General features: G+C 41.9%; 2 protein-coding genes across 4 annotated transcripts in view; one reads left to right on the top strand and one right to left on the bottom strand.

Annotated features, from left to right (window-relative positions):
- ugp2b (UDP-glucose pyrophosphorylase 2b) overlaps nt 1-2,649 on the top strand; it is a 29,361-nt gene extending 26,712 nt beyond the window's left edge. For all 3 annotated transcript variants that reach the window (XM_056395398.1, XM_056395396.1, XM_056395397.1), the window contains 2 exons: nt 198-302; nt 1,015-2,649. In XM_056395398.1, the coding sequence (XP_056251373.1) occupies nt 198-302; nt 1,015-1,122 (213 nt within the window). In that variant the 3' untranslated portion in view covers nt 1,123-2,649. The remainder of the gene's footprint in view (nt 1-197; nt 303-1,014) is intronic.
- A 612-nt stretch (nt 2,650-3,261) lies between these two features.
- Nucleotides 3,262-27,855, bottom strand: part of peli1b (pellino E3 ubiquitin protein ligase 1b) — a 41,504-nt gene continuing 16,910 nt past the window's right edge. The window contains exons 2-7 of the mRNA XM_056395399.1: nt 20,730-21,036; nt 14,218-14,347; nt 13,316-13,417; nt 11,942-12,139; nt 11,301-11,489; nt 3,262-7,106 (exon numbers count right to left, since the gene is read on the bottom strand). Coding sequence (XP_056251374.1) covers nt 6,528-7,106; nt 11,301-11,489; nt 11,942-12,139; nt 13,316-13,417; nt 14,218-14,347; nt 20,730-20,812 — 1,281 coding nt within the window. The 5' untranslated portion in view covers nt 20,813-21,036 and the 3' untranslated portion in view covers nt 3,262-6,527. The remainder of the gene's footprint in view (nt 7,107-11,300; nt 11,490-11,941; nt 12,140-13,315; nt 13,418-14,217; nt 14,348-20,729; nt 21,037-27,855) is intronic.

Here is a 27,855-nt window from a genome sequence, read left to right as displayed (position 1 = left end):
GAAGTGATTTTCTTTTAAGCTTTTATCTGAGACCAAAAGTGACACAGTAAATTAATCAATAGTTAAATATGGAAATGAATACAATGCATGCATTTTTTTTTGCTAAAGGATTAATGTGGCTGGAGGTGATCAGATAGATCCTGACCCTCACATACAGTAGGATAAACAAATGTCCTCTCGTGTCCGTCTGTGCTCAGGTGCAGGAGTACCTGACCCGCTTCGAGAGCATCCCCGACATGCTGGAGCTCGACCACCTCACCGTGTCTGGAGACGTCACCTTTGGGAAGAACGTGTCGCTCAAGGTAAACGGCTTCACTCAGAATGAAGTTTTACTGGATATGAGACGAGGAAAATGATGATTTGTATGTATCTGCTGCACTGTGCTCACTGTCAACTCTCATGTAAAATCAAAGTGGATTTCAAAAGGCTTTTAAAGGGGAACAAATGTCACTTCACCACAAAATTAGATTCAGATTAGTTCTAAACGCGCAGAAATGTCTTTGGTTGGACTCGATAACCCAGAAAGACCATTGCAATATTTATATTGCCCACACTGATGGTACCAGACTGTGGATCTTAAAAAGGCTGCAAACCGCTGGGGATTTTTTTAGCTTCTATATTTGTTCATGTGGCAGAGATGAATTCTGGAGAAACACTTGAGGCAGCTGTGAGTGAAAAGATACAGAGAAATCCTTAAATTTCACTGACCTTTAAATGCAACCCTGAGAGATCATAATCTGGTCTCAGCTCTCAGGTCACGTACATTTGAACAAAGATGTAATGAGAGGACGTAACAGAAGCTTTCAGAGAGCGGTCCGTGATTTATTGCTTTAATCACGTCCTGGCTTGAAAATGTCATTCAGCCAAAAACTAAACCAGGGGTGGAAAGTAACCACGTGCATTTACTCAGGTTCTGTGCTTTGTGCAGTTTTGACGTACCTGTACCTACTTTACCTGAGTAAATGAGGACGTCTTCCACCGCCGAACTAAACCCATCACTCTTCCTCCTCACAGGGCACCGTCATCATCATCGCCAACCACGGAGATCGGATCGACATTCCTGCCGGCTCCATGCTGGAAAACAAAATCGTCTCCGGCAACCTCCGCATCCTGGACCACTGAGGCCTTTTCCACCCCACCACCTACCCCCTACCCCCTACCCCATCATGTGACCTACTTGGCTTTATCCCAGTCATGTGACCTGTTTGTCCTCTTTACCCGACAACAGATTGTGAGAGGAAGTGGCGTTTCCCCGAAGGCTGTGTGTGATCGCATGTGCAGTGGTACATTAGGACGTAGTTTACACGGTTGGTTGTTGGGAGTGTGTGTAGCTTGCATATACTGCCCTCTACAGGCTGTTTATTATATAATATAAAACTGTAATAGTATTAATAAAGAGCTAATCATAGCTGTCACTTTACATAATGAGCTATATTCATTATAGAGAGAAAATCAACATTTCAGATTTTTATTTTTTAAATTCTAGTTTTAACTCATGATTTTCACTGTTTCCTGGCCAGAAAAATACAAACCTGTCAAAATACTGAAAATAGAGATGAATGAGGAACAAACCTGATCATCATCATCATCATCAGCTTCATCCTCAGTGTGCACCTACAGCACTGCTAATGCAATCACATAATGTACGTACGTAGAGAAGTAATCTGCTTTCTGAAGTGACGGAGGAGTTTAGAGCGTTTATTTCTAGCACAAATAGAAAAGACCTCGCTACAGCAACTCGACCCGGTTCTACAGATCAGCTGTGATATGTTCATGGCAGGTAGCGTGCAGTGGGTTTATTGGAGCAGTGTGACGTCACCAAAACAATGGGCTGAAAGACACACACACAAAAAAAAAACTCTGTAGTCATTTGATCCACTGTTAATAATTATTATCTTATTAATAAAGATATCAATCAGCGCAGTGTTAACTTAAAACAAGAAACAAAACTGTGCGTTGTGAATTTGTTGAACCGTGCAGAAGTCAAGCCTGAAGTGAAGTTTGTGCTAAGAAATATATTTTGAACCTTTCTCCTGTGATTCCCAGGTTATAGAGCGTAGAGCGTATTTCCACCTGCAGTGTCCAGACTCACCTGGTAAAGACTGTAAAGCTCGCAGGAGTTTGTGCCATAGAAAGGAACCAAGCTGTCACCCATGTGATGCCCGAACAACCTCTTGTCTTTGTTCTGCCCTGTAGCTTTTGGACTGTAATGATCCGTGTCTGTCCAGGTCTGATATGTGACAATGCCATGAAATGTTACGTAATAGTTAAAATTATATTCATTTCAAAGTGAAGGCCTTTATTTATATTGTCCCAGTGTGATGTAGATAACGAAAAATATCACATTGTGCATTATTTCTTTGTTTTTATCAGTATGTTCACATGTTGTATGAAACCTTCTGCCTCCATTAAGGTGTCAAATCTCTCCTGTTTCCTCTCTGTCCATCTCGTCATTCAGCGTCGAGTCTTCACACAAAGCGAGACGGGACATTTTAAACCATGTACGCAAGAGTTTTAGTGTGAGAATACTTGAGATGTGAGACGTGCGGCCTGGCAGCCCAAAAGCAATAAATGTTGATCTGTGACAGTGACGAGGTCTGCGCCCAGTTCTGCCTCCTCAGAGCTGAATAAAGTGCAATATGAACTACTGAGCATGTGTCATCCCTTGTGTGTGTGCACCCACCATCGCTTCATTTAGTCAACTTCATTCAGACGGATGAAAAAGTTAATGAATAATAACATTAACTGTACGATGGTTTCAAGTCTGGTGTCAATGAGGCGAAATACAAAGAAGAGAAACACAACGAAGATCACAGGACAGAACTGAAACGTTTAAGAATTGTATTTGTTTTTCTATCTGATCCAGTATTTGGCATCTTCTTCTTTTCCATAAAGTTTTTTTTTTTTTTAATGAATCAGGACAGGTGACATCAAAAAGATGTGAGTAGGAGAAATTGAAATTAACACAAAATGACTAGAAATGTCATTCTTATAATTAATTCTAGGACGTTTCTTGACATATTTATGCCTTACTATAATATAATGTTTTATACCTTATTATACTATGACGTGACATTTTTTGACATGTTGATGCCTTGAGTTGACTAAACTAACTAATTTCAGGGTTAGGTTGAGAGTTTGTTTATCACAACACAAATAAATAAGTAACATAAATATCCTACTCTCTGCTTTAGATTTCTAAACTGAAAAACAGATTTTGTTACTGGCCATTCAAATAAAACACACACACAGTCAAACGTGTCACTTTTACACTTTATTGTTTAAAGTTGTTACAAAAAAGTGTTTGCTGGAAACATTCTTTGCTTTTGCCTTAGTAAGCACAAGGAGACACCGAGAAGAAGAAGAGCGAGTGAGGGGAGGTGCGACAGACTGACGGACGTGTACGTGAAGAAACAAAGCTGAGATAACAGTACAGAGACAGAGTGAAGCCCTTACACACACTTTATTCAGAGAGAGAGAGAGAGACACGGCGCCACAAGAGAAAACCAAAACAAGACTGGGTGAAGGAGAGGGAAGACACAAACCTTTAAATCCAGAACAGACTTTTTAACTTATGAGGTATCCTCAGAAGATTTTAGCAGTGTGTGTGTGTGTGTGTTTGTTTGTGTGAGAGACACAGGTCATTGTTTTTCTCCCTGAGGTGAGTTGGTGTGTTGCAGTCCGAGCACTGGGGGGGGGGGGGGGGGGGGGTACTGATGAAAATGATCTGTGTGTGGAGAACTACTGTGTGGACACATGAACACACACTAACTGAAGACGTGTTACCCAGACACCAGACACTCCATACAATCATCATGATCACATAAATTACAATCTCACTCTCACACACACTTCACACATACGCTAAGGAAACCTGCAGAGGCTCTGTGCACTGAGGAAGGTGTTGTGGACAGTTTGGAAGAGACTCTGACCAGTAAAGCTGCTGCACTGCTGTTTAGTTTCTACAGTTGGAGTGTGTGTCTCCTTCTCTTGCCGACTGCAGCAGCAGGAGCAAAGTGGACCAACATGGCGTTGCAGGATGTGTTCTGTGTACGCGGCAGGAGTCAGGGAGAATTTGTGCTTTCACTCAAAATATCAGGATCGACTTCTCTACACGTAGTCACACTATTATACCCACTATAGTGGAGGAGAAGGGGCATAGTGTGATTACTTTATTGTTTTTATGTGAAAATTAGTTTGTATTTGCTACCTGGATTCATTCTGGCCTTTAGAAACAGTAGTTGACATAACAGTCTAACAAGAGGGTCCATTTAGTAGCTGTTTTCAAGCTTTCAAGAATATCACATGATCTTCCAGCAGCAGATAGAAGCCGTGTGCACTGCAATCACTGAGGCAGGGACCATGAACTCCAGTGTCTACGGTTTGTGACTGGTGATGGGATCTTTGTTGCATGTCTCCATCTTTTTGTTTCATTTTTCTAATTTCTATCTAATAAAAGCATAAAATGCCCCAGAAATTTATCAAACTATAAACAAATAAAACCACAGCTGCTGTGATTAAAAAACTGCTCTCTTAAAATCACAACTTTGATACAAAAATGATGAATAATTGAAGCTTAAAATGTTCTTTAGAAAAATTAGCCAAGTTTACTCAGAAGTGGACCTTTGATGGACCGTCTCCACTTCATTTACCAGACAGCAGCCGAGACTTTCTTTTTGTTGTTTTGCTACCTCACAGACTTTATTTTAATTAAACTGAAGTATTCATACTTAGTATTCATAGTTTTAGACAAGAGGCACTCGTACCAGATTTATCTGATGGCACCACCGTGACAGAACAGCTGAAATATATAAACATAAAACTCATCATGGTTTTCAGTAGAGTAGGAGGTCCAAATATTTTATACTCATGCTGTGGAGCTCGTCAGCCCTATAATGCTCTGTGGGGACGGCTCCTATACATTATTTGGAAAGCACAAATGAATACGAAGCCCTGATAAGTACACTCGCACATCCATGAAGAGAGTATTGTAAGCTGAAGCCATGCATGTGTTTGCGTGCATCAAACCTGAGTCAAACAGCTACAGTTTTATTGTGGAGTGTGTTTAGTTGCTTGCTTGATGTATGAAATGGATGAGGCTTCCTGCACAACTCAGGTGACAGTATTATAAGTATTGATGATCAAATCATGGCTAGTATTTCAAATCATGCCCGAATATGGTGCAGTGAATCAAAGCTTTTCAAAATAAAACACATCATTATTTTACAATACTGGCAGGAGTCAGCATTTTACTTCATTTTGAAAACAGTCAGGATGTTGTTGTAAGATGCCAACATTTCAACAAAAATAACTAACATTAATACTGATTGTAATACTGTATCTGGCAAAATAATGATCATTACTGTTTGTGCACCTGTGCAGGTAAGCCCCAAACACCAGAGCAGAGAAGCAGAATAAACCAGACTGTCCACACTGGTCTGCTGCAATACTTCTTATCATTTTAATAACATCTGTATTCTTATTGTTGTACCATCACTTTCTATGAGCAAGTTCCTTTCCACTTTTAATATCATAAAAAGTATTTGACCAGGTCTGGTTATAGTGTGTGTGTGTGTGTGTGTGTGTGTGTGTTGTGTGTGTGTGTGTGTGTGTGTGTGTGTGATGTGGGACATTAGCTACATAGCTGCGGTATCATGGCTAACCTGTGATCAGAGAAAAAAAATAAAAAAATCACTCACCCACAGAAACGTTTCACTCGGACTTTAAAGGGAGGGAGCTGTCATTCAAGCTGTCTGAGTGTTTACAAAAACGCCTAGACGACTCAGTTTCCCATAATGCTTTAGGAGGTTTCCATTCCAAACCTATTGCTTTGAATGTGAGAAGGCCATGGTGATGCCTAATGAGAGAGAAGTATAACTGAACGGTTAACACACACAGTGAGAGCACGCCAGAAGACAGGGTGTATAAATACGACAAACAGATCTGAGAGGTGAACATGAGAGAAAGACACGGACTGAAACCCTCAGAAAACACCTAGAACTTTATATCTGATTAACAATATACTGTATTTTCAAATTAAAAATGCTAAATAGTATTGAAGTTAGGCATATCTGACAGATAAAGAATGGAGCAATGGTTCCTGGGCCATAAATAAACATCTTTGTTTAAATTAGCTCTAACAGATGTACACAGATGTATATTGCAACAATAAACATGAATAAAAACCGTATGTTTGCACTACGGTATGTTAGTAATTTAGATAAATACTGTTGTTAGAAGTTCTTTCCGAGAAACAAACACAAAAAGTTTACCCAGCAGTGTTCTTTGTTTGGTTTTTGTGTCTCTGGTTTCACATGAAAATATAGAAATCTTTGTTGTCATTCATGAAAAAGCAATACAAAGGTCACTTAAAAATGAGAGAGACAAAAAGTCCAGAAAAAAGTTTATATTTAACTGTAGAGGAAAGAAAACATATCTGGGTAGGTCCCCGTTTTCAATGCAGGGTCAGTGTCCAATCAGAAAACTCCCCGCTCCGCCTCCCTCACGGGATGCTGAGGGCGCCCCTGCTAGTCGAGGGGTCCCTGGAAGATGAGTCTGACGTAGCCCTGCTCGCCAGTCAGCTGTTGGGCACAGAAGGGGCAGGCGGCGTGGAAGGTGTGTGTGCCGTGCGGCAGTGGGATCTGACTCCAGAAGGCCGCCGTCTTCTCTGAACAAACATGGCCGCAGGGGTTAAAGGCGTGAGTGGGCGGGGCGGCGTCCACGTAAAACCCCGCCTCACAGCCCAGCCACAGCGGGACGTACGGCCCTTTGGCTCGGCACATCGGACACTCCCTGTGCCGGCCCTCTCGGCCCTCCCTCTCCTCGCGGTGGTTGCCCCAGTTGTGGTAGCCGTGCACGTGGCCGCACTGGAGGTAGACCCAAGGCTGCTTCTCGTCAGGCGTGTCCTTGCGACGCATCGAGGGGAAGGCCAGCGTGTTGAAGCCCACGGGACACTGAGGGCGGGCCGCGTTGATCTCCTGCCGCAGCGCCTCCAGGTGTTTGAGGGTGGGAGTGCGTGACAGGCCTTCAGCTGTGCGCCACAGCAGAGTCGCGCCACAAAGGTCGATGAGAGAGCCGTCGACGAGCTCCTGACTCTCTGTCTCCACCTGAAGCAGAGAGATAGAGAGTTATAGATGTGAGAACAGCAGAATTATAAGAATATAAAATACAGCAGGTCATACGATGAGGTTATTAAATATCATACAGAATTAAAAGCCAGCCACATTTTGAACTTGTGGTGGCTGTAGGCAGGATTTTTAGAAATGTCCAAACAGCCTCTTCATTCATCTGCTCCATTGTTTGTTCAGTTTTTGTCCACCAGGAACGACCTTAGGGACATGGTTGTATTTATTCATTCATGTATTTCTCCTACTTTTTCTTGTCCTTTAAATGATAAAATGTGAAGTGCAGTTCAGGTCAAACATCTTTAAATATCTTCTTTTATGGTGCCATCCATCCTAATCCAAAGATATTGATTTGAGTGACATTAAACTGAGAAAAGTTGCACAGCTTTTGCTCGATTAAACCACTGAAATGACTGATTGCCAACATTGTTGCTGATTCATTTTCTGTCAATCAACTGACAAATTGTTTTCAGCTCACAACAATAATATACAATAAATTCAGTTTTCAGCTTAGGTTCATACAACACTGATCAATGTTTAGGTGATTTTTAAGTCCAGTAAAGTTGTTTTATCTGAGCACAGTAGGTGGCAGTGTAACTCCAGCATTCCCATTTCTCTGTCTGACGGCAGAGTGATTCAGGGAGGATGCAGGGGACTAACAGCTGGAGGCAAGATGACATGAGGAAATTGAAAGAACAAGCCGAGCTTGGGGGGCGAGCGGAAAGCTACTGGAAAATGTATTAAACTACAGTCTTTAGGAGGCTCTCACTTTGACTGGGGTCAGATCAGACACAGAGGGAAGTTCCAGGTTGAGATAACCAGTGTGGGACAAAGACAAGATGATGAAAGAGGGAGGGGAGCAGAAGAGAAATAGCCTAAGAAAAAAAAAATCCATACACAGACGAGGGGACGGGCAGCTCCCGGGGTTTGTGTGAGATCACTCATGTTAGCGCTGGTGTTGAGGTCACTGTGGGTCTCGGGGCAAACACATTTCTGCGGCGGCAGCAGCATCACACTGCCGCCGGCTGGTGACGCTTTTTAACCTTCATGTAACCCAGGAAGGTTCGCTGGGTGCATGTGCGCTCTTCATGTCACATTGATAAAACAACACACATTCACATCTGCCCAGAAAAACCACAGTCTCTCTGCCGTTGGCCGGCGAGCCGCTCAGCTGCAACGGGTCTGAGCTCAGAGTCTCAGCAGTTGTTGTTTTTCTTCTGCCCAGCTGATTTCAAATCAGTAACTTTTATATTATTAACATACCGTCAAGCTGAAATAAAAGTTGACCATATGAAAAACTGTCTGCCCGATCAATAAATAACCACACTCAAATTCAATGATCCTAGTGCTCAGGGTCGATTCACACACTCCCACCCTCCACACACAGTTATCGTTTAATTACACTAAAGAGGATCATTTATCAGCACAAAAGCTTTTATTAAACACAGCAGGAGCTAGAACACTATACTCTTATACTTCCCAATACCCACAGCAGGCTCCATAAAAATCTGTGTGTGTGTGTGTGTGTGTGTGTGTGTGTGTGTGTGTGTGTGTGTGTGTGTGTGTGTGTGTGTGTGTGTGTGTGTACTGCAATGTAAGATATTCCTAATTACGCTGGCTTCAACCTTGTGTCAAACTGCAGAAGGACGACCAGCTGCCCCGCTGGCAAAGCTGAGTGAGTCCATCCAAAAACTGAAGCAAACTTCCCAATAGCTACGACACATCACATGGTTCACGGCTTTATATTAATTAAACAGGGTTAAACAAGGTTTTTTTAAAAGCTAAAAATCATCCATCCGCACACCTCAGGTATCTGTTAACACACACGTAGAGTACGAGGCAGCTTTGAGAGCTTCTTGGTAAACCTGCTGAGACGACTCTTTTCCTCCCATTCAATCAGAAAGTCCTTCAGATGTTAACCTTCACTAACAAAGGGCAGTTATCCCATTTAGAGAGCTGTGTACTTGCAAAGGTTTTAAGGGGGTCGGTAATAGACTAGATTAGAAAGCTGAAAGAGCTTCTACTCGGCACTGAATATAAACATAACATTGTATTATTCTTAATAGCAAACAATAAACGACATGGTTTAAAAATGGGGATAATGCTGCACATTTCCAGACAGTCTCAGACATTCATAACGCTGCACTCAGTTGTTCACATGAAAAGTGCCGCAAATAGTTGTGTAACAAATGAAAGTTCCCAGCAGACACAGCAACTTCAACCTCACCGCTGCACAGCTGACAGGTCATGGCGTGAAGTGGGTGTAAATGATGGATCACTGGTTTGGGAAGATACAGAAGCGGCGGGACACACAGACAACGCTAATCCAACATCTGAACTGTTCGGGGTCAAAGGGATTCCAAAGCTATCCGACAATCTGTTCGTTTTAGAGCTGGTGTATGCTGGGAAAGAAGTGGTTTGGAAATCAAAAGTGTTTATACCTTATCTTTAACGGCCATACTCAAAGGCAGGGTGAATAGCTAACCATCATAGAGGGAACAGGGCGGAGGATTTTGGGGGGGGGGCAAGCGACAACATGCTAGCTTTTAAAACTGGGATGATGGCGCACATTTTCAGAGCTGTACTCTGTTGTTCACATGCAAAATTACAGAAATAGACGTCTCAAGAATGATGAGAGAGAGCTAGAGAGAGAGAGGCTCAAACCCTGGCTTCCTCTTTCTCCTCTGCACAGCTGGCCAGTACACTGTCTTCTTAAGAGCATTCCCATGAAGTCACGAAATATTAGAGCCGCCCTCGAGAAACGAAAAAAATATAAAATATAAATCACTCCTCCATTTTTATTTCTAATTCTGTCTCAAAGGAGAACACAAGGCATGAGATTGTAGAAGACATTTCAATAAGTATAAACTTCCAAATGCTGTATTTTTCCATCTGCAAGTGAAACTCCATATTATTCAGAAATGTGTGATGATTCTAGTTTGTCTCTTTACACCTTCACAGTAAGACTGCTGTAACATCATCACCATCAACCAGAACAACACAAGACTTCACTGACTGTTCTTCGCTCCTGCGTGCATTCAGCCAATTAAACCCCATCATGTTCTGTCACCATACATAATAAAAATAGGTGCTTGCCCACAGCTAACAATCTAAACTGCCCATCACCTGTGAAATAATGAGTGGTTTCTATAGCAGTAGATAATGCACATGTGGTTAACTCTCTGTATGGTAAAGGCCAGGTGGAGATAAGAGAGCTGTTAATTTCTGCTGCGCTGGTGTGACTTGAAAGCATGTGGGACGCCAGATAAAGAGGCGGGTTAATGTTGTGAGGACATGCTGACTGTGAGCTTGTGGTTGATGATGTGTGCAGTGTGGGAGGTGAAGATGGAGAGGAGAATTAAAAAAAAAAAACCAAAGATCTAATTAAACACATCAACAACAACCTGAATCCAATCAGACAAATGCCACAAGTGGCCAGAGTGCTGTGATTGGCTGAGAGGCTCTGACGTCAGCCGGAGGATCCTCTTATAAGGTCCTGTTACACACAACTTTGACAGCCGGACCCGTTGCCATGGAGACGCCACCCCAATAACCTCCATGTGTTGTTTGGCTTTGACCATCCTCCCGCTGTCGGTGCGAGCGTGTGATGATGAAGGAAAGGATGGGAAAGTTGTAAAGGATAGAAAGAGGCTTTTTCTGAAACGAAACCAGTTTGAAAAATCAGGTCGTCTAGTTCAAACTTTGTCCACGTTGACGAGCTGCTTCTATCAGAAGTTTGAGCTGATATCCAACTCGGCGTTTTATGTCATTTTTAATACCAACGTATCAAATAACAACGTGCAAACAATGTGAATATATGTCATAGTGATGAACCTACAGAGAATTATCACCCAACTCTGCAGATCCCCTCGAGCTTTACGGAGCTTTAAAGTGAGTTTCAGCTCACTGTTTAGCTGCCTGGCCCGCAACTGGCCCGCAACTGGCCCGGCTCATTCTCAACACTCTCGTATTGATTTTGACTACCTGCTAAGCACCAAACAGCAGACAGACAGCTGGTGAACTCGGTGGCGCATTTAGCAGCTAAAGATCCGGATATTTCCCTCAGCAGGTGGCGGAGACCAAAAACAGAGCTAAAAAAAGAGAGTGACTACTAGTGACTACCGCGATAAGTTAATGCTGTACTACGTGCTTTTCATGTTTTATATCTTCTCTCACCATCTTTCCCCGCTGCTGTGCCGAGCGTGTTTCTCGCAGGGTGAAGACGTTGCCGCAGACCGAGATCTCCCTCCAGACGCCCGGTTTGGAGTCCTGGGTGAAGCCGTTCCGAGGGTGCATCACCAGCACGCCGTTTGTGGTCAACCCGTCCATTTGACTGTCAGGCGTCTTCCACTTAGCAGCTTTCTCCTGATGAAAACAAAGACATGGGCGGATGTGAGCAATTCAATTGTTCATTTTATAGTCCCGACCCTAATGTGTGTAACACCCATGTTCTACTCGTCACTCAGTTGATTGAAAGGGTAAAGTGGAAAATTTAGCAGCACCATGTTAATGCAAAAACATCAATATGACAAGATGGAGCTTTAATGTAAATTATCAAGAATTTAAGAATACATTAAATGAAAAATAGATAAAGAATAAAAGCCAACATCATTGGGGAAAGAAAACAGGTTAAAGGTTTTGCACTGAGAGTTTTATCTTTCATATCACCAGAACACAAGCTGTGTGACTCTTTCATCTCTCAGTCTTTCGGTCACATTTCCTTGTGGTGCTTTATGCTTTTATCTTTTATGTTTTTGTCTTTCACTCCGTAACACTCGTCTACACGTGTCTGGGACACCAGACGAAGCACAGCTCACCCCTAAGAAGATGTTCTTGGAAGAATCGAAGCCTGCGGCATAGATGCGAGCAGTGTAAGGCGGCGTGCGCTGGCACATGATGCGGCAGGCGAAGCGGGAGATGGTGCTCTGAACCGACTGGGTGTCTGCGTTACTCTGGCTGCCCGCCACCGTGTCCGTCACTACAAAGTCTATGGGACTCTCTGTCGATCGACCGATCTGGTGGACAGAGATGAAGATGTGTTATAACGAGTTCCAGACAGATTTCAAGATTAGTTAAGAACAATAATAAATGATTCTCCGTGGGGAGTAAGAACATAAAACACAGAAACAAAAGCTGTTTAAGGAATAAATAGAGAATATGTACAATACAGAACCTATTTTAAATTAAAAAGAATGACAGGTGGATGAAAAAAACACGAGACACTGTTTCTTAAACTACATGAAGCCAGATGACCTTGGAGACGAGTTTTCAGCTGGTTCACATGCATTGCTAACTTCTACAAAACCCATAATAACTTTGGGGACACTCTGTACTATGATGATGGGTACTGACAGCTACTCGCACACAGCGGCCTCCCAGAGTGTTAATGCTATATTCAAGCAGGGAACAGGCTGACTTTGGAAAAACAGTGTGTTGATAATGCAGAATTGAAACCTTTAATCCACGCCTGACTCAGACACATCGTCAGTGTTATGTGTTGAACACTCAATACAAAATGTATTTCAAGAGTTAATGAGTTTTTTCCCCCTCTGCTGATGAATACCATGTGATATGTTCAAAAGCTCCGGGACAGCTACTAAATGGACTGTGGTGGTTTTTCATAACTGGTCGCGAGTGAATGTCAGCTTCTTAAAAAGGGAAATTTCTACAACTACATGAAAGCTCAGAAAACAGTTAACACAGACTTTGTGGTGAGATTATTTTCATGACTGTTGTTTCCAAGGTCAAGAATGAACTTTGAACTTCATCTAAATGATTTTTGTATATTTGTGTTTTAAGGACTTTACCAGCTTTATCTCAAACAGCTGACCCAATTATATTGCAATCTACTGATTATTAGATGCACATTGTTGCCTGTATTTGAGTTAAAAAACGTAATATAGCTGCAATAAACTGTGTATCGACATCGACATGAATATGCTGAAACTGCTGATATTTAAATAATTGATGACTAACATTAAAAATTGAATCACTTACACTCTAACACAAAGTCTAACGCTGGTTTGTGTGCAGCTTAAAAACCTCTGCTCTAACACATTCAATGGTCCAGTTCTGCTACCAACCCCTACTTAAGCAGGTGTGTGTGAGTGCAGCAGTGAAGTGGAAAATAACAAGGACTGTAAATTGGTTGTAAAAATCTAGTCATTCTGATAAAAGCTGAGGCTTGATACCTGGAACATGTCTGTATTGCTGTCATGGGTGTACTCCACCACCACCGTCTGGGCTCGAGACAGAGTGTACGAGATGCTGTGCTGGTCTTTGTTACTTATGGCCTGTTGAGGCAGAAAGAACAAAGGAGGGGGAAATTAATAGTGAGGGGAGAAAGAGAGGGAGAAAGACAAAAGACAAGATCCTTTAGATGCTCTAAAACTCTCCACTTGAAATGTAAACAGGGACTGAACCTGACTATGCTTTATCGCAAAAACACCTCTGACATCTCTTCACTGATCCTGACAGCGAACAACAGACAGACAGACAGACAGAGGAAGGGTGGGGTGGGTGAGGAGTTCAGTTATGTAGTCACTAGCTGGACCTACGACAGCCTCAATGTCTTTTCGGTCAGTCAGGACCAGGACCACCCACATGACAGAAAAGGACAATCACTCTTCCAGACTCTTTAAATTACTGCAGCTAAAAGCCTGGCCTGTGTGTGAGCGAGAGAGAGTGTGTGTCCTCAGAGAATCCATTAAGTGCAAATGTTAAACCAAAAAAAGCAAAGGTCCTCTCACACACACACATACACACACCCCTTACAATCCCCTGTTCATTTAATAGATTTGAGGATTTCTGGACGACCTTATAACTGCTGATGGAAACACATGAGCATGTGTCTCCCAGGACTTTGTTAAAAAACAACAAAAAAAAAAAACTCAGTTTCTTTCCACTGAACTGTTCACATTTGTTTCTCTTATAATTCTTTCTCATGTTCCAGTTAAACACTGTGTAAAAACCATTGTACCTTTTAAAAATGGGTCAAATGATACTGTATTGTGTGTTACTCTGTGTGTGTGTGTGTGTGTGTGTGTGTGTGTGTGTGTGTGTGTGTGTGTGTGTGTGTGTGCGTGTGTTTCACCTTGGCTGCCTGTGGAGAGCAGGCGACGTGAACTGTGCTGGGTTTCACCCCGTTTGCCTTCGGCCTCTTACAAAGTGCAAAACGGCTTTTACGTCGACCTCGGTCGCCGTTGGGCAGAGAGCCATTGTACCTACACATACATACACAGACATGCACACAAACACACACAAACACACACACATACATGCAAAGAAACAATAAACAATGGGGCATTATTGTCTGAGCAGCTGTATAATACACTGGAAAAACAGTCATTGTGGAAAACGCTCGAGGCATTTTGGTGCCCTCCCTCCATGGCTATGTGCATACACACACACAAATAACAGCCTATACTTTTCATACCTGCTTTTTTACAAAAGCAAATCATATCCCCATAAACAACAGAGCCCTTCAAACATAACCCCAGAAGGACTGAGAAAATAAACACACAGAGAGACTCATTTAGCCTGATACATGACTGAGGAAAGGAGAATAAACAGAGGCGTTCCCTCCGAGAGAATGGAGTCTCTATGACTCCCAACAACACCGGGACTGTTGTGTCTGTGTGTGTGTGTGTGTGTGTGTGTGTGTGTGTGTGTGTGTGTGTGTGTGTGTGTGTGTGTGTCTTGCTTGATATCCTAAAGTAAGAAATAGAAATACCATCTCCATCTACGTTTCAGTATATCAGTATATCAACAGTGTGTTTCTGAGCAGACGATCCTCAACAGTGCTTAGACACCACGGTGAGAAAAAACTGCATTTATAAAAATCAAGATATCTCATTCAACCCATTGACAAAAATAATATAAGCAACAAATTTAAGTGATTTAAAAATGGAGAAATGGAGAAAGAAAGTTCACATTTGTTGCAGCAGCCGATGAGTTCAACACTGTAGCTGTACTTTTGGGTTCCAGCTACTCGTGCACATATGTGAAGATCAGTTGGTGGGTCTGTGAATATATAGAAGTTACAAGATTTTATTCTTTACTGCACACACGTGTTTCAGATAAGCCGTCATCACTGTCAAGGGAAATTCCTGAGAGCAGCACCACAGCTTTATAAACATTACCGCATACATAAATGCCGATCGCTACCTTAAACGCTGTTATGAAATCCAGCAGCCACAAAAGTTATGGACTCCTCTGACTTTACTGATATACTGCTGTGATAACTGCTTCCATCAGCCTTTTGTTTTGCAGTTTTCAATTAACGTTTGTCATTAATTAGCTATTTTAAAGAAAAATCCAGTAATTCTCACTAATGTAATCATGTATATTGTTCTTTTCAATAGTGTCTTAATGTTGACAAACATGATATTAAAAAGTCAGAAAAAATGAATGAAAATAAAATGAAATACAATAAAAAATAACTTTCTTGACTTCTCCAAAACGTTCAGAGCATGTATCGTTACCTAAAACTTTCCAAAGCAGGAATCCAGTGATAAACTTTAAAAACACAGTTACAAATGTTTAAGAAACAGTCATGATAAATAGTCACAGTTGCAGGTAAGCACATACAGAAATCAAAGGTTTGAGTGTGTAATGTCTGAAAAGTTTTCTTTAAAGTAGTAAACAAAAACAGGAGAAAACAAGAGAAAAAGATGTGTTTAAAATAGCAGAACTCGGCATGGTGTATAGAACCTGAGCCCAGTTGGAGCGTGTCTTTGACCAATCAGACTCCTAAAATGAACCCACCCACTACACTGGGTCCAGTAAAGACGGCACAGACAGGTTGTAAGGACGCCCAGCCTACAGCTAAATGTTTCTCTCAGAGAGCAGATCTGCTGGGATCAAACAACGCTGGGAGGGTTTATGAGTAACCATGGTGAGGGAACAGAGCCACAGCAACGTTTGGGAAGAGTAACCATGGCAAGAGCGTAACCATGGTGAAGTTTAGCCCGTAACCGGAGAGAGGGCAGGGCAGTCTGCTGGAGAAAGCTCAAAGTCTTGCTGGCAGTTCAAACCCAAGTTCCCATGGGTAGCAGTAATGTGTGCGTGTACATACATGCATCCACATATTCTGAAAAACAATGGCAGAAAGGCCAAAGGTTCGTCACAAGTGTGTGTTTATATGTGTGTGTGTGTGTGTGTGTGTGTGTGTGTGTGTGTGTGTGTGTGTGTGTGTGTGTGGACAGGTTTTTCATACAGGCAGGAAGGACGAGAGTTAGGGAAAAAGTTAGTCTTTGTGCGCAGACACATAGTGTATTCTTCAATTCCCACAATTAGCAATAGGCCTGTGTGTGTGAGTGTGATCCCTCCAAACACAGTAAACTAAAGCACAGTGTGCATTAACAAGCCACCACTTATAGAGCAACCCTACAAAAACATTAAGAAAGCTTAAGAAATTACTACCTATGGCTGAGTAACTAAATATTAAAAAGTTAAATGAAAAAATAGATGTTAAAATGTCTCAGTGCCAAACTAAACATACGGTGTGGAAGGAAACGCAGCGAGTTCCATCTCCATGTGCAAATCTATACTGTCTTAGAAACGCATGATATCCTGCCAATGCACCACAGCTGAATCGCAGATGTACAGTATCTGGACAGACAGAGGTGGATTTGGAGGGACTGCAGTGTATCCAGTGATGTCACAGTTGTTTAAAAAGCCACATGGATGTCCACTGTGCCTCTAAACAGATCGTCCCCAGAGACGCTGCAGCATTCCTCTGGATTAGGCCGTTAGCAACACAGGGCTTCAAACATGGTAATGTTGGATTGGGGTTACTGAGGAGGTCAGATACAACACTGTGCTACGTGTTGATGGGCTTCTCCATTAGTATTTGCGTGTGCGAGTCTGTTCTTGGTCACACAGGAGCCACAATTAAATCAAAGCACTTTCAGCCTTGCTGCAGAGCGCCAGATGTGAGGAGTTCACTGCAGCTACAGCCATTTAGTTAGCACAATCGTGAGAACAGTTTATATTGGCTTGCAAGTAGTTTACTGTAAACTTCAACCATCACCTAGCAAACAAAAACCGACCATAACAAGCACGAGGACCCAGTTTGAATACCCAGTTTGGCACAAAGAGAGAATGGTGTTTTTCCTTTCAATTACTAAACACTGAAAACATTTTTTATGAGAAAAAGCAAATGATTGTTGCAAGAAAGTATTATCATAACTGACATTTTTTACTTATCAGACACTGGTCTACAGTTCAGCTGACCCTCCTATAAATAGTTTTCCTGGTTGCAGACCTCTAACTTGCTGTCGATATGTCAGGGGTTTCTTTTTTTGTGAGAATGAAGTGTCGATTCAGTGTGATTATCTGGCTGATCCACTGTGACTTAATGATCCCAGTTTCAGAATTTTGCTCAGAGAAAATGTGCGAAGAGAAATGATGTGAAGCAAGTAAATCAAGTGGTCAGTTCTGTACAGTCAAGCATCAATTTAGGATGTGATCAAGTAGAATGTATTTTAAACTGGTATGAGTTTTGTTGTGCAGTTGTTTCCAATAATTTGCTTGTGAGCTGAGAGTTTTGGAGTTTGTCTGGATGTAAGTCATGCTACGGCTTAAATGTAATCCTAGCAGCACTATGGAGCAATGTTTTTTATGAGTCCCACTTTTATTTGTACTATACAACAAATTTCTGTTATTCCACTGATCAACAGCTGGCTTGCAAAACATGCTGACATGCAAAGAAGCAAAGCAAGGTGCCAGCAAAAAAAACAAGGAAGAAGAAGACTGGAAGCTAGCAAACATGAATGTAAACTCTTCAGTAAAAAAAAAATCAGCTTTGCAAATGTTTCATGAAGAGGGAAATATAGTCAACACGTTTGTCAAGCTTCGACAACACACAGTAGGAAACACTGTCACAGTAAAATTTAACTGCACCTGAAGGGATATAAGCAGCTTTATACCGTTTAGCAGTAGGCAGCCTTAACCTTTGGTGCATTCTCATTCACAACATGGTCCTCATGAACAGCAAAATGCTAATTGGAAAGGTTAATTGCAATCAGGGTTCGCAACATTTAAGATTCTGTCAATGTTAGGAGCAACATAAAAGCCGTGTTATGTGTTTGGCAAGGGTAAAAGGGCATCATATGTTTCCACCACCTTATATGGCTTTTATTTTAAAGAAACCACATGTTAATGAGAGTGAATAGTTTGTGTCACATTCCCTTAGGGTTGGTGAGAGCATGGTTCTAATGTTAGGGGCTCAACTCCCACTGAGGCCACATAGAAAACAAATGCACTTCCAGCTCTGTAATGTGTATTAAAGTGTTCGCTGCACTTAGAGCAGCCATACTTGCAGCACAGTGTGACTCCTCATGTCAACCGGCGTGAAGTGCCCCTGTTGACCTTTTAAGACGGGTGACCTGACCTAGAATCAAAAACTAGGAGCGGAAAAATCAGAGCAAAACGGAAAACCGGGGTTCTCCCTTGTAAAGGCATGGGACTGCATTTACTGCTCACTGCAGTTTTTCCACTAGGGAAAATTTCCACGGTCATCTCCCTGACAATGCGGCTCCAGAATAACTCAGAACAACAAAACTGTGAGTCAGCTGTGAAACCAACTGTGTGTGTGCCTGTGTGACACATGAAAAATATGTGTGTGTATATAGCTGTGTCTGTCTCGTACAAGCGCAAGGAAGTGTGTGTATGTGCGTGTAAGGAGTCTTTCCGACATCTGCATTCCTGCAGAGTGGGCTGGGATGGGGAGTGGGGTGGAATAGCCCTTTGGGAAATAAACAGGAGACAGATAAAGGAAGTCCTTCGCTGTCAGTTGTTATTGAGGAAAGTGTGTGTGAGTGTGTGTGTTTGTGTTTGTCTGTGTATGTATGCAGTTGTCTCCTATGCTAGAGATATAGGGTGGGGTCGAGGGTTTTTCCTACAGCTGAGTATGTGGACTCGAGTCAAAACAACTCTCTGGAGGAAGAGAAAGCCAAGGTGTTTAAGATGAGAATCCGGTGCTGCTTCTGGCCAAACCGATCCCATCTTGTAATATAACGAGCAATGTGGTTAATCTCATCTTCCAAAAATACTTAATTGTAACTCTGGCTGAACAATGCTAACTGTGTGTACTCGCAGTGCATGACCCTGTGCGACGGGGCAAAAAATATCCCAGTTGTTTCTGTTGCTGTCTTGAAAAGCATTTCCGTTTGTTCTCTCTGGATCCCTGCCTTTGTTCATATCTTGTTGTCAACTCTTCTGCTGAACCATTCAGAGGCTTAGTCTGCTGAGCTTGTTAGAAGATATCCGAAGGTTAATTGACAAATCAAAGTGCTTGTACAGTAAATCCTTAGTGTTTATTCCCCCAGGACACTTAGTCTTGTATCACAGCATTGGCTCCTTTTCTGTTATTCACCACTATTTACACTGTTCTTAAATTTATGATCTCTTATCTAATATGACATCTTTGGCACATGGTAATCATAAGAACAATAGGAAGTCCCATTAAATATACACAACTACTTCTTGTATTTCAGACTTTGCATCCACATAAATATTTTACTGTTTGTATCCTGGTGCCTTCAAGCAGCAAAGTTATGTTTACATAAAGTGTTTCTTACCAAAACAATTTATTTATCTAAAGAATTGTAACAAGTGCATATCCTTCCTATTAATTAACATTTAAAAAAGCCTGTTTTTAGATATGTAAAATCATCCACTGTCTGTCAGCAGAATAGTGTGAAATCCATGTGTGTCTGCATTTACAAAGGTAGTTTAAAGCTTGGGACAAATCTGAAAACGGGCCTGAACCAACAAATACTGCACAAACCACACGTAAAGATGGTGAGGGAGCTGGAGGTGACTGAACTTTGTCACATGATAAAACAAATCTTTACGATAATTGGCAGCGACCCCTATAATTGTATAATTGTAATTGCGTGTCTCCGCCTTAAGAGGTAAAAATGTCAAATTGCACATTATCAAAATTATTGCGTGGAAGTGAATTCGTTTAAAAAAATACTTGACTTGTTTCAGCAACTGTCTTCAATTTATATACCTCAAGAACTCAAACCAGAAAGCACACATGGGTAGGTCACTTTTTAGGTCTGCGTGCAGAGTGAACTCATGTGGTTACAAACCAGAGCGCAAACACTGGGAGGGTTGGAAACACTGATTGGAGTGAACTAGACCAGCCAACAACTGTGACCAACACATCCAGCCATTATCAGCCATGACTCACAGAGCCAACACCGTCCGACCAATACAGTCAATCATCGCCAATACACACAGTTCACATTCAATCTACACACATGCAGTAACCAAGAAAACAAACCTCATCCCCTAGAGATATCAACACATTCATTATCAATCTTAAGATAGTTTCATCTAAGGATAAGGATTGTTTGAGGAAATTGAGGGGAAAAAAAAAAAACATGCTATTATCTTGACCAGAGGACTACAAATAATGATTATTTTTATTAATGATTAATGTGCTGATTATCGTCTCATTTAATCGATTATATGATATGATTGGAATTTGAGCGTCTTGTCTACACTTACTTCTTATTTAGACCATAATATTAGTGTCACAGAGGTGTGTTCTGGATATATTGGTGTTGCATGTAATGTGTTGATGCTTACCCCAGCACAATGAGCTCTCCATACTTCACTGGCACTTTGGTGGAGGCGGTGGTGGAGATGTTTTCCTGCTCTGGGGAGTACATTGGGCACGGCTGATTGAGGTTTAGAGGAGGAGGGGAGGCAAGATGGGTGAGATCCAACAGGGTGATGGGAGAAAGGAAGAGGAAAGGAGGGAAAGGGAGGGGGGAGGTGCTGATCGAATGGAGCACTGGGGGGAAAGGAGGAGAAGGAAGGGGAAGGGTCAGCTGAGCCTCAGCTCCACCCTCTCATGCTTCATGTGTCCGTCTCCCGCAGCGCTCGTCCCGCCCTGCAGAGTGACAAAAGAAAGGATTAACACAAAGATAAGTGTGTTGAGTCACGATGGCCAAACAGGAGGAAACAGGATTCAAATGCAATTGCCAGAGATTTCAGTTGCTGTTTGATTTTATACATGTGGATAGTGTTCACAGTTTCTAATGACAACAAAAATCATCAGGTTTGTGTGTAAATATCCCAGTTTTAGCCAAAGCAGTCCACATGTTATAATGACACCTTTTATTCATTTGAATGAGGGGTTAGAGTGACTCAGTAGGGGTGCAATGCAGAGTGCTCCAGCAAACAAAGCAGCAGGGTAGCCCTAAACTTTTACCACAACGCAATCTTCATCAAACAGTACGTTGGCCAATCAAATATGTAGAGTTGTAAAATCCTGCTTCATAGAATTATGAACCACTGTGGAGGGTTTTGGTGTCTAACAAGACTTCATACATTGATCTGTTTCTCAAACTGGACCTCCTGGACCACATTTCATCATCTCACCGGTACCTGAAACAAGATTAATGCCAGGCTGTTTTAAGTCTGAGCGACCCCTGAGGGCTGGAACTATTAAACAACGAGCTGTTTATATGCAAATGTTGTGTATGTGAAGCTCCTCTGTGATGAGTATCAAAAAGCAGGTGGCACATGCCTGTCCAGTTCTTCCCCATTCAACACTGGAGTTTTCAGTAACAAACACCACAGTACAAAGGGACCTTGCATCATCAATTATGAAAATATAAATAAGGGAAAACAGGAACAAGATTATCTCTTTCAGCCTAATCATATCAAAGATATTCTGAGCCATTTAAAGAGCTGAAATTCATTCAGTCAGGTACAAATGGAAAACACACCCGCACACAACTCAACTCAAATATTTTGCTACAAAGCTTCAAATAATAATATGACTTCATGTGACTTATTCTTCTTGTTAAGTGAGGTGGGTTTCTGTAAATGCCACACATTACACGGTAAATGCTGACTTCAGAGAATGACTCAAAAACACAGACAGCTTTCAAAATACACAGGAAGTCACAGCACCGAGCAGAGAATGAAAGTATGTGTGAGAAAAGTAGGCATGAGAAAAAGGAGAGGATGAACTTCCTGTTACAATAAGCTGAGGACGATCTCATGCACTCACGACATCACGGGTTTCAACTCATGACCTTTCCTGCATGTCCTAACACTCTCCCATTTACTAGACAAAAAAAGCAGAGTATAAATACGGTAAGCTAGCTCTCCTAACAAAAACACCACTTTACCAACAGGCAGTCATCTTCATTTGATGCAGAATATTTCACCTACGAGTCCCAGAGTGCCTTTCTGCTAAGAGAATGCAGAACCACGCATTAATAAAGCATAGGAAGTACAATGTTTTGATGATGAATGGGGAAAGGCGGGAGCTTTGTTCCTCAGCACTCAACAGCAGGAAGGCTGAGACAGTCCCGTCAGACCAAGTGTGAGAAGTTCATGCAGAGGCCTTCCAGGTAAATATTCATGTCAAACACAATGTCTGGACTAAAGACAGTAGGAGCAACTTTGATGGATCAAACATGGACAATATAGCCTACATTTCAAGAAAACCTATACGTTGAGTGATACACACACAAACACAATCTGTCAGAGACAATAACCACTAACCCAACAACATGGAGGAAAAAAACTCCTCCTAACAGACTGATACTTATTTCTTTAACTGTTTAACTGATGAATTTCTGTCATCTTAATTCCATGACACATTATGGACAGTGCAGTGCTCTGCAGAGATAAATACAGCATAGTCTAATGCCTCTCTGACCTGGGAGTCAATCACACCTCCAGCCCACGTGCTCAGTGGGGTCCGATAAGGAGGGCAGTCCTTTGCATTGTGGGTGCGTGCATAAACACAAACAGTTCCCCACTCAGAAACAGGAAGTTAGATGTTTCCACTACCACCAGGTTCGCACATCAGTTCACCAGTTTTGATACATTGTGGGTGATAGTGGAGTTTCCGACTTGAAGTCTCCATTTGCAAATTATACAATGAAAGAAAAGCTTAAGATAGGAGAGAACACTTAATGAAACCATGCATCACTCTTATAGTCCACAGTTTATTTAAGAAAACATTACGGTACATAGCAAAGTGGAGACTGATTGGAGGATTGGACTGTGGCTAACATTTCACTGTCAATTCTTTTAAAGTGACAGTTACATAATTATCATATATTTACTGGATTCGGATCTGGTGACTGGGGAGGCGACTGAAGTTCCCTGAAGTCACTGTGATGTTCATGAGACCAGTTTTAGACATGGAGCATTATCCTGCAGGAAGTGGCCATTAGAGGATGGTCAATTGTGACCATAAAAGAATGCACATGGTCAGCAATAATTCTCAGATAGGCTGTGGCATTCAGACCATGATTGATTGGTATTAAGGGGCACAAAGTGGGCCAAGAAAACATTCCCTACACCATTACACCACCACCACCAGCACCCTGGACTGTTGACACAAGGCAGGTTGGGTCCATGGATTCATGCTGCCTCAGCAGAAATCCAGATTCAGGCTACGTTTTTCCAGTCTTCAGCTGTCCAGTTTTTGGGAGCCTGTGCTGGGTGCAGTCTGAGATATCTTGTTCTTGGCTGACAGGAGTGGAACCTCATGCGGTCTTGTTGTTGTAGTTCATCTGCCTCAAGGTTCAACGTGTTGTTCATTCTGAGAAGCTTTTTGCTCACCATGGAGTTATCGTAGCCTTTCTGTCAGCTCCAACCACTTTCACCATTCTCCTCTGACCTCTCTCTTCATTCTTTTCGCAGAACTGCCGCTCACTGGATGGTCTTTGTTTTTTTGTGCCATTCTGAGTAAAAGAGACCGCCGTGCGTTAAAATGAGCAGAACAGCAAGAGAAATATTCAGCCCAGCCCATCCATCAGCAACAATCATAATAAAATCTAATGAACTGGATTCTGTAAGAGAAGCACTCTTCAGAGAATCAACTTGTTGGACATATTACAGGTGAAAGGTCACATGATCGGACTCCAAACTGCTTATTAATGTTCGAGTGCTTGCTAACTGAGAGCTTACCTGCTCATACATCCTTACCACCATACAAACTTTTTCACAGCCGCACAACTGAAGATGTAACATTTTGAGTTCACTTCCTGATGTCATGCTCCCAAGGCTTTAACAATAAATCTATAATAAGAGTATCACACCACAACTCAGTATAGCTGTGAACTATAAACAGCTTCATCACACACAGCAAGAGGGAGAAAAGAAGGCAGAGGTGAAACTCTAGTAGTACAGAAAGAAATCAGACCAGGGTTAATCACATTTAAGTGAAGGCAAGCGCTTCATTTTCTTCACACAGCAACGTCTTATCGATATTTCTGAATAAAAATCAGCAGGTGGTGGGAATGGTTGTGAATCTTCTCAGCTCTTTTTCTAACAGCGGACATTGAAGTTCTGTTGGAAGAAGCCTGTTTTACTCTGGCTACGGGCAATAAAAGCGAAGCAGAGGACCTGGAGGACTCAGGAAGAAGGGGGAAGTGGAGATGGGTGTGTTCAAACTGCAAAACTGGATATAAGACTGAGCCCCACCTGCTCCCCTGACAGAGGAGGTTAATCCCACATGCTAACACACACGCACACATGCAGCATTACCATTGCATACTAAAACACCATGCTCCAAACTGTTTGCATGAGCAATCCCCTACACACACACACACACACACACACACACACACACACACACACACACACACACACACACACACACACACACACACACACACACACACGTGTGCACAGTAAGTAGTGTTGAGGGAGCTGTTGGCTGACTTGCTGGGAATTGATTTTTACCTATTGATCAGACACTGAAGACCAAAAGAAAAATAGAGTGCAGTGGGTCCTGTTATTGAACAGATGTACAGAATGCTGAATTATCCTTCTGTCTCAACACTGTTATCAAGAAATCAACAAAAACAGCAGCTGCCTGTCCAGAGCCCACGTTTCTCGCCTTCTCCTGTGGAGCTCAAGGACATCGACTCAGCCAGCCCAGTCTCTCTGGAAATTATGATCATATTGGACCAATATTTCATGCAGCATCATATATGCAAAGCAGTCAAAAGTATGGTGAGAATATCGGGGTGGTGCATATAAATGAAAACCATTACATTTTAATATCAGAGGCTGGGATTTCCATCTAGCTGGTGATTAATGATGTCAATTTTAATATTCAAAGCTCCACTAATTGACATTTTATATTAAAGATAATGACCAGTGGGGTGACAGCAAGAACAGTTTTGAGTGACAGCTTTATTTTCTCAAATTTAACCTTTGGTTTCTCTTCTTAATTTACTTGGGTAATGTCGAGAAATAGTTCACACCGATCATTTCATTGAAAGCATATTGATCACTAAATTGGCTGAGTGAGGAAATTTGTCTCTAGTGCACATCTCTAGTTATATGTATGGGGTATATAATTTTTTAAGCGTGTGTGTGTGTGTGTGTGTGTCTGACTAAGCTCTCTGCCTCTGCAACTCTGCATGACACAGAGCTCGGTGTGGCTGCATGCCAACTGCTGCTTAGCTACCGAGACACACAGTCCTACAACAATGGATCCAGAGCTCAGAGAGTCTGACTTTGCGGGCCGGGGTCACGGATTGTAACAACCTGCTGCTGACAGCAGGAACAGCAACCTCACACTTACAAAAGCCCTCATAAAACTTTACTGCAAGGAGGCTTGGGTGACACCTGCCACTCCCCCTGACTGCCAACAGAGCACAACACATGACAAACAAATGTACATGCTAGGTCTACATGTTAAGATGGAAGCAGGGTAACAGCTGCACTTCTTCTTTTGAAAACATTACCAGCTGAGCCACAGTGCTACATGTGAAACTGTCCTATCTGGCATATACCAAAGAGCAACACATAGCCATGACTAGGGAACTGACATCAATCCATTCTGCCGGATTCTGCACAATGCTTTCATATTGACTAAAAAGGTGTGTAATACTTGAGGAGAGTAGAGTCAAGGGTAGAGTCATTGTGGTGAGTCAAAGCATGACACACTTTCAGAATCACAAGGCAATGCTCTGTGGAAACAAACAACTTAACCAGAGGCGATGTTTCTCGGTTGATAGGTCAGGAACCAAAAATGGGTCAGAAGATCCTCTAACAGGGTCATGGACAAAGACGAAGTGACAGAGGGACCTACAGTAAGGTGCTTACTAACGTGCTAAGTCTACTGCATGGCCAAGGAAACATGTAGGATCCTGATACACAACCAGGGAAGGAGCTTCAGGGACAAACATTTAAATTGTACTGATCCTAAATCAGATAAAATCCAATCTATTCTTTACTGAACTACATTGTGTTTTGTCCACCTCAGCTTGCTACTGTTGCAGTGTGCAGCTCTTGTTAAAGACAGCTGGACTCTAGACCTCAAGCATTTCGCTCCATATGCGAATGAACATGTGAAAAATTACTTGACTATTTTCTGACTCCAAGTTGGCAAAATACACAGATTTGTCAAGGTGTGACAGTAACAAATCTTTTATTGCTCCTCTTTTAGTGGCAAAGATCTCCACATAGGTCATATTAGATGTCACTAATTAACATTCATTGCATGAGTAACTTGATGGCGGACCAACATTAAACTTTCAGCTTTGAACTGGACAAATCAAATAAAAACAAAATGCAGTTACTTCATCATATTGGTTGTGAGCTTCTGATATAAACTGTCACAAATGAACTTGTTTTGTTGGGAACACAAAATAGGACAAATAACAACTAAAGGACATACAAAAACTTCTCAAATCAAACCTATATACAGTCTATGCATCAAACACAGCCAAGCTCTGTCAACGCAGAAAACCCAGAGCAGACACCAGGTCAGGAATGGATAACAAAAGAAAAGAAAACTAGGACCTCCTACATGGTGTAACATCTTCATTACTGGAAAGTGGTAATGATATCCTCCTGGTTAAGTGGGTCATCAGATCAATAAATAATAACAGATGCCTGGAATAGACTGCAAGAGGCTGACATGTTTCTGGCATTCTGGATATGTGGAGCTATTTAATATGAGGACACACCTGCTCCAATTTGAAAAGATAACAAACTGGATTGTATTTTTGTGGTATATAATTTTGAAATAGTGGACTATTCATGAGATACAATTTCATTTATAATATCTGTTCCTTTCTCTGTATTATAGTGGCAATATTTTAACAAATTACTTGCTGAAACAAATCCATCTTGCTTGGGTTTTTTCATATTTCTTTTCCAGAAAGGGAAGGAATAATCATATGCTAGCGAATAGACCAGCTGTCTCCATAATGTGTTGTGAAACATGAGAGGTATGTATTCACTTTTTTCGGTTTTGTTATGACACTCAAAGCGCTACTGATATTCTGCCTGCTGGGCTAAAACTAGGTGTCAATACAATGCGGGTGACAGTAGTGTAAGTGCGGGTGTGTGTGTGTGTGTGTGTGTAAAAATGAGAACTCAAAAGGGAAGGAAGAAAAAACAAAAAACATGTTATTACTGGTGGCTGCTGTGATCTTTGTCAGAGCCCTTCATCAAGAAGGTCATCAGATACCTAATCATCCCAGTTTTACTTGCTCTCACCACATCCTTAAATACTGAGGCTTTTAGGTGTTTTACACCTTTCATGTTCCCCTTGTGAGCGGGAGGCTTTGAGCTCCCCAGCTGTTCCATGCTGAGCACGGAACACGTGTTATTCAAAAGCTTACAGCAACTGTTTCCAAAAACAGAAAGTCTCTCTCTGCCTCTCCCTCCCTCTTCAGTCTTTTTTATCTTTGCATCTCCCCCCCGCATCTGCATCTTC

Source organism: Seriola aureovittata, chromosome 14 (genome assembly GCF_021018895.1).
Source record: "Seriola aureovittata isolate HTS-2021-v1 ecotype China chromosome 14, ASM2101889v1, whole genome shotgun sequence".
NCBI classification, from domain to species: Eukaryota; Metazoa; Chordata; class Actinopteri; order Carangiformes; family Carangidae; genus Seriola; species Seriola aureovittata.
The sequence above is the reverse complement of the archived record's forward strand: the minus strand, read 5'-3'. Positions and strand labels throughout refer to the sequence as shown.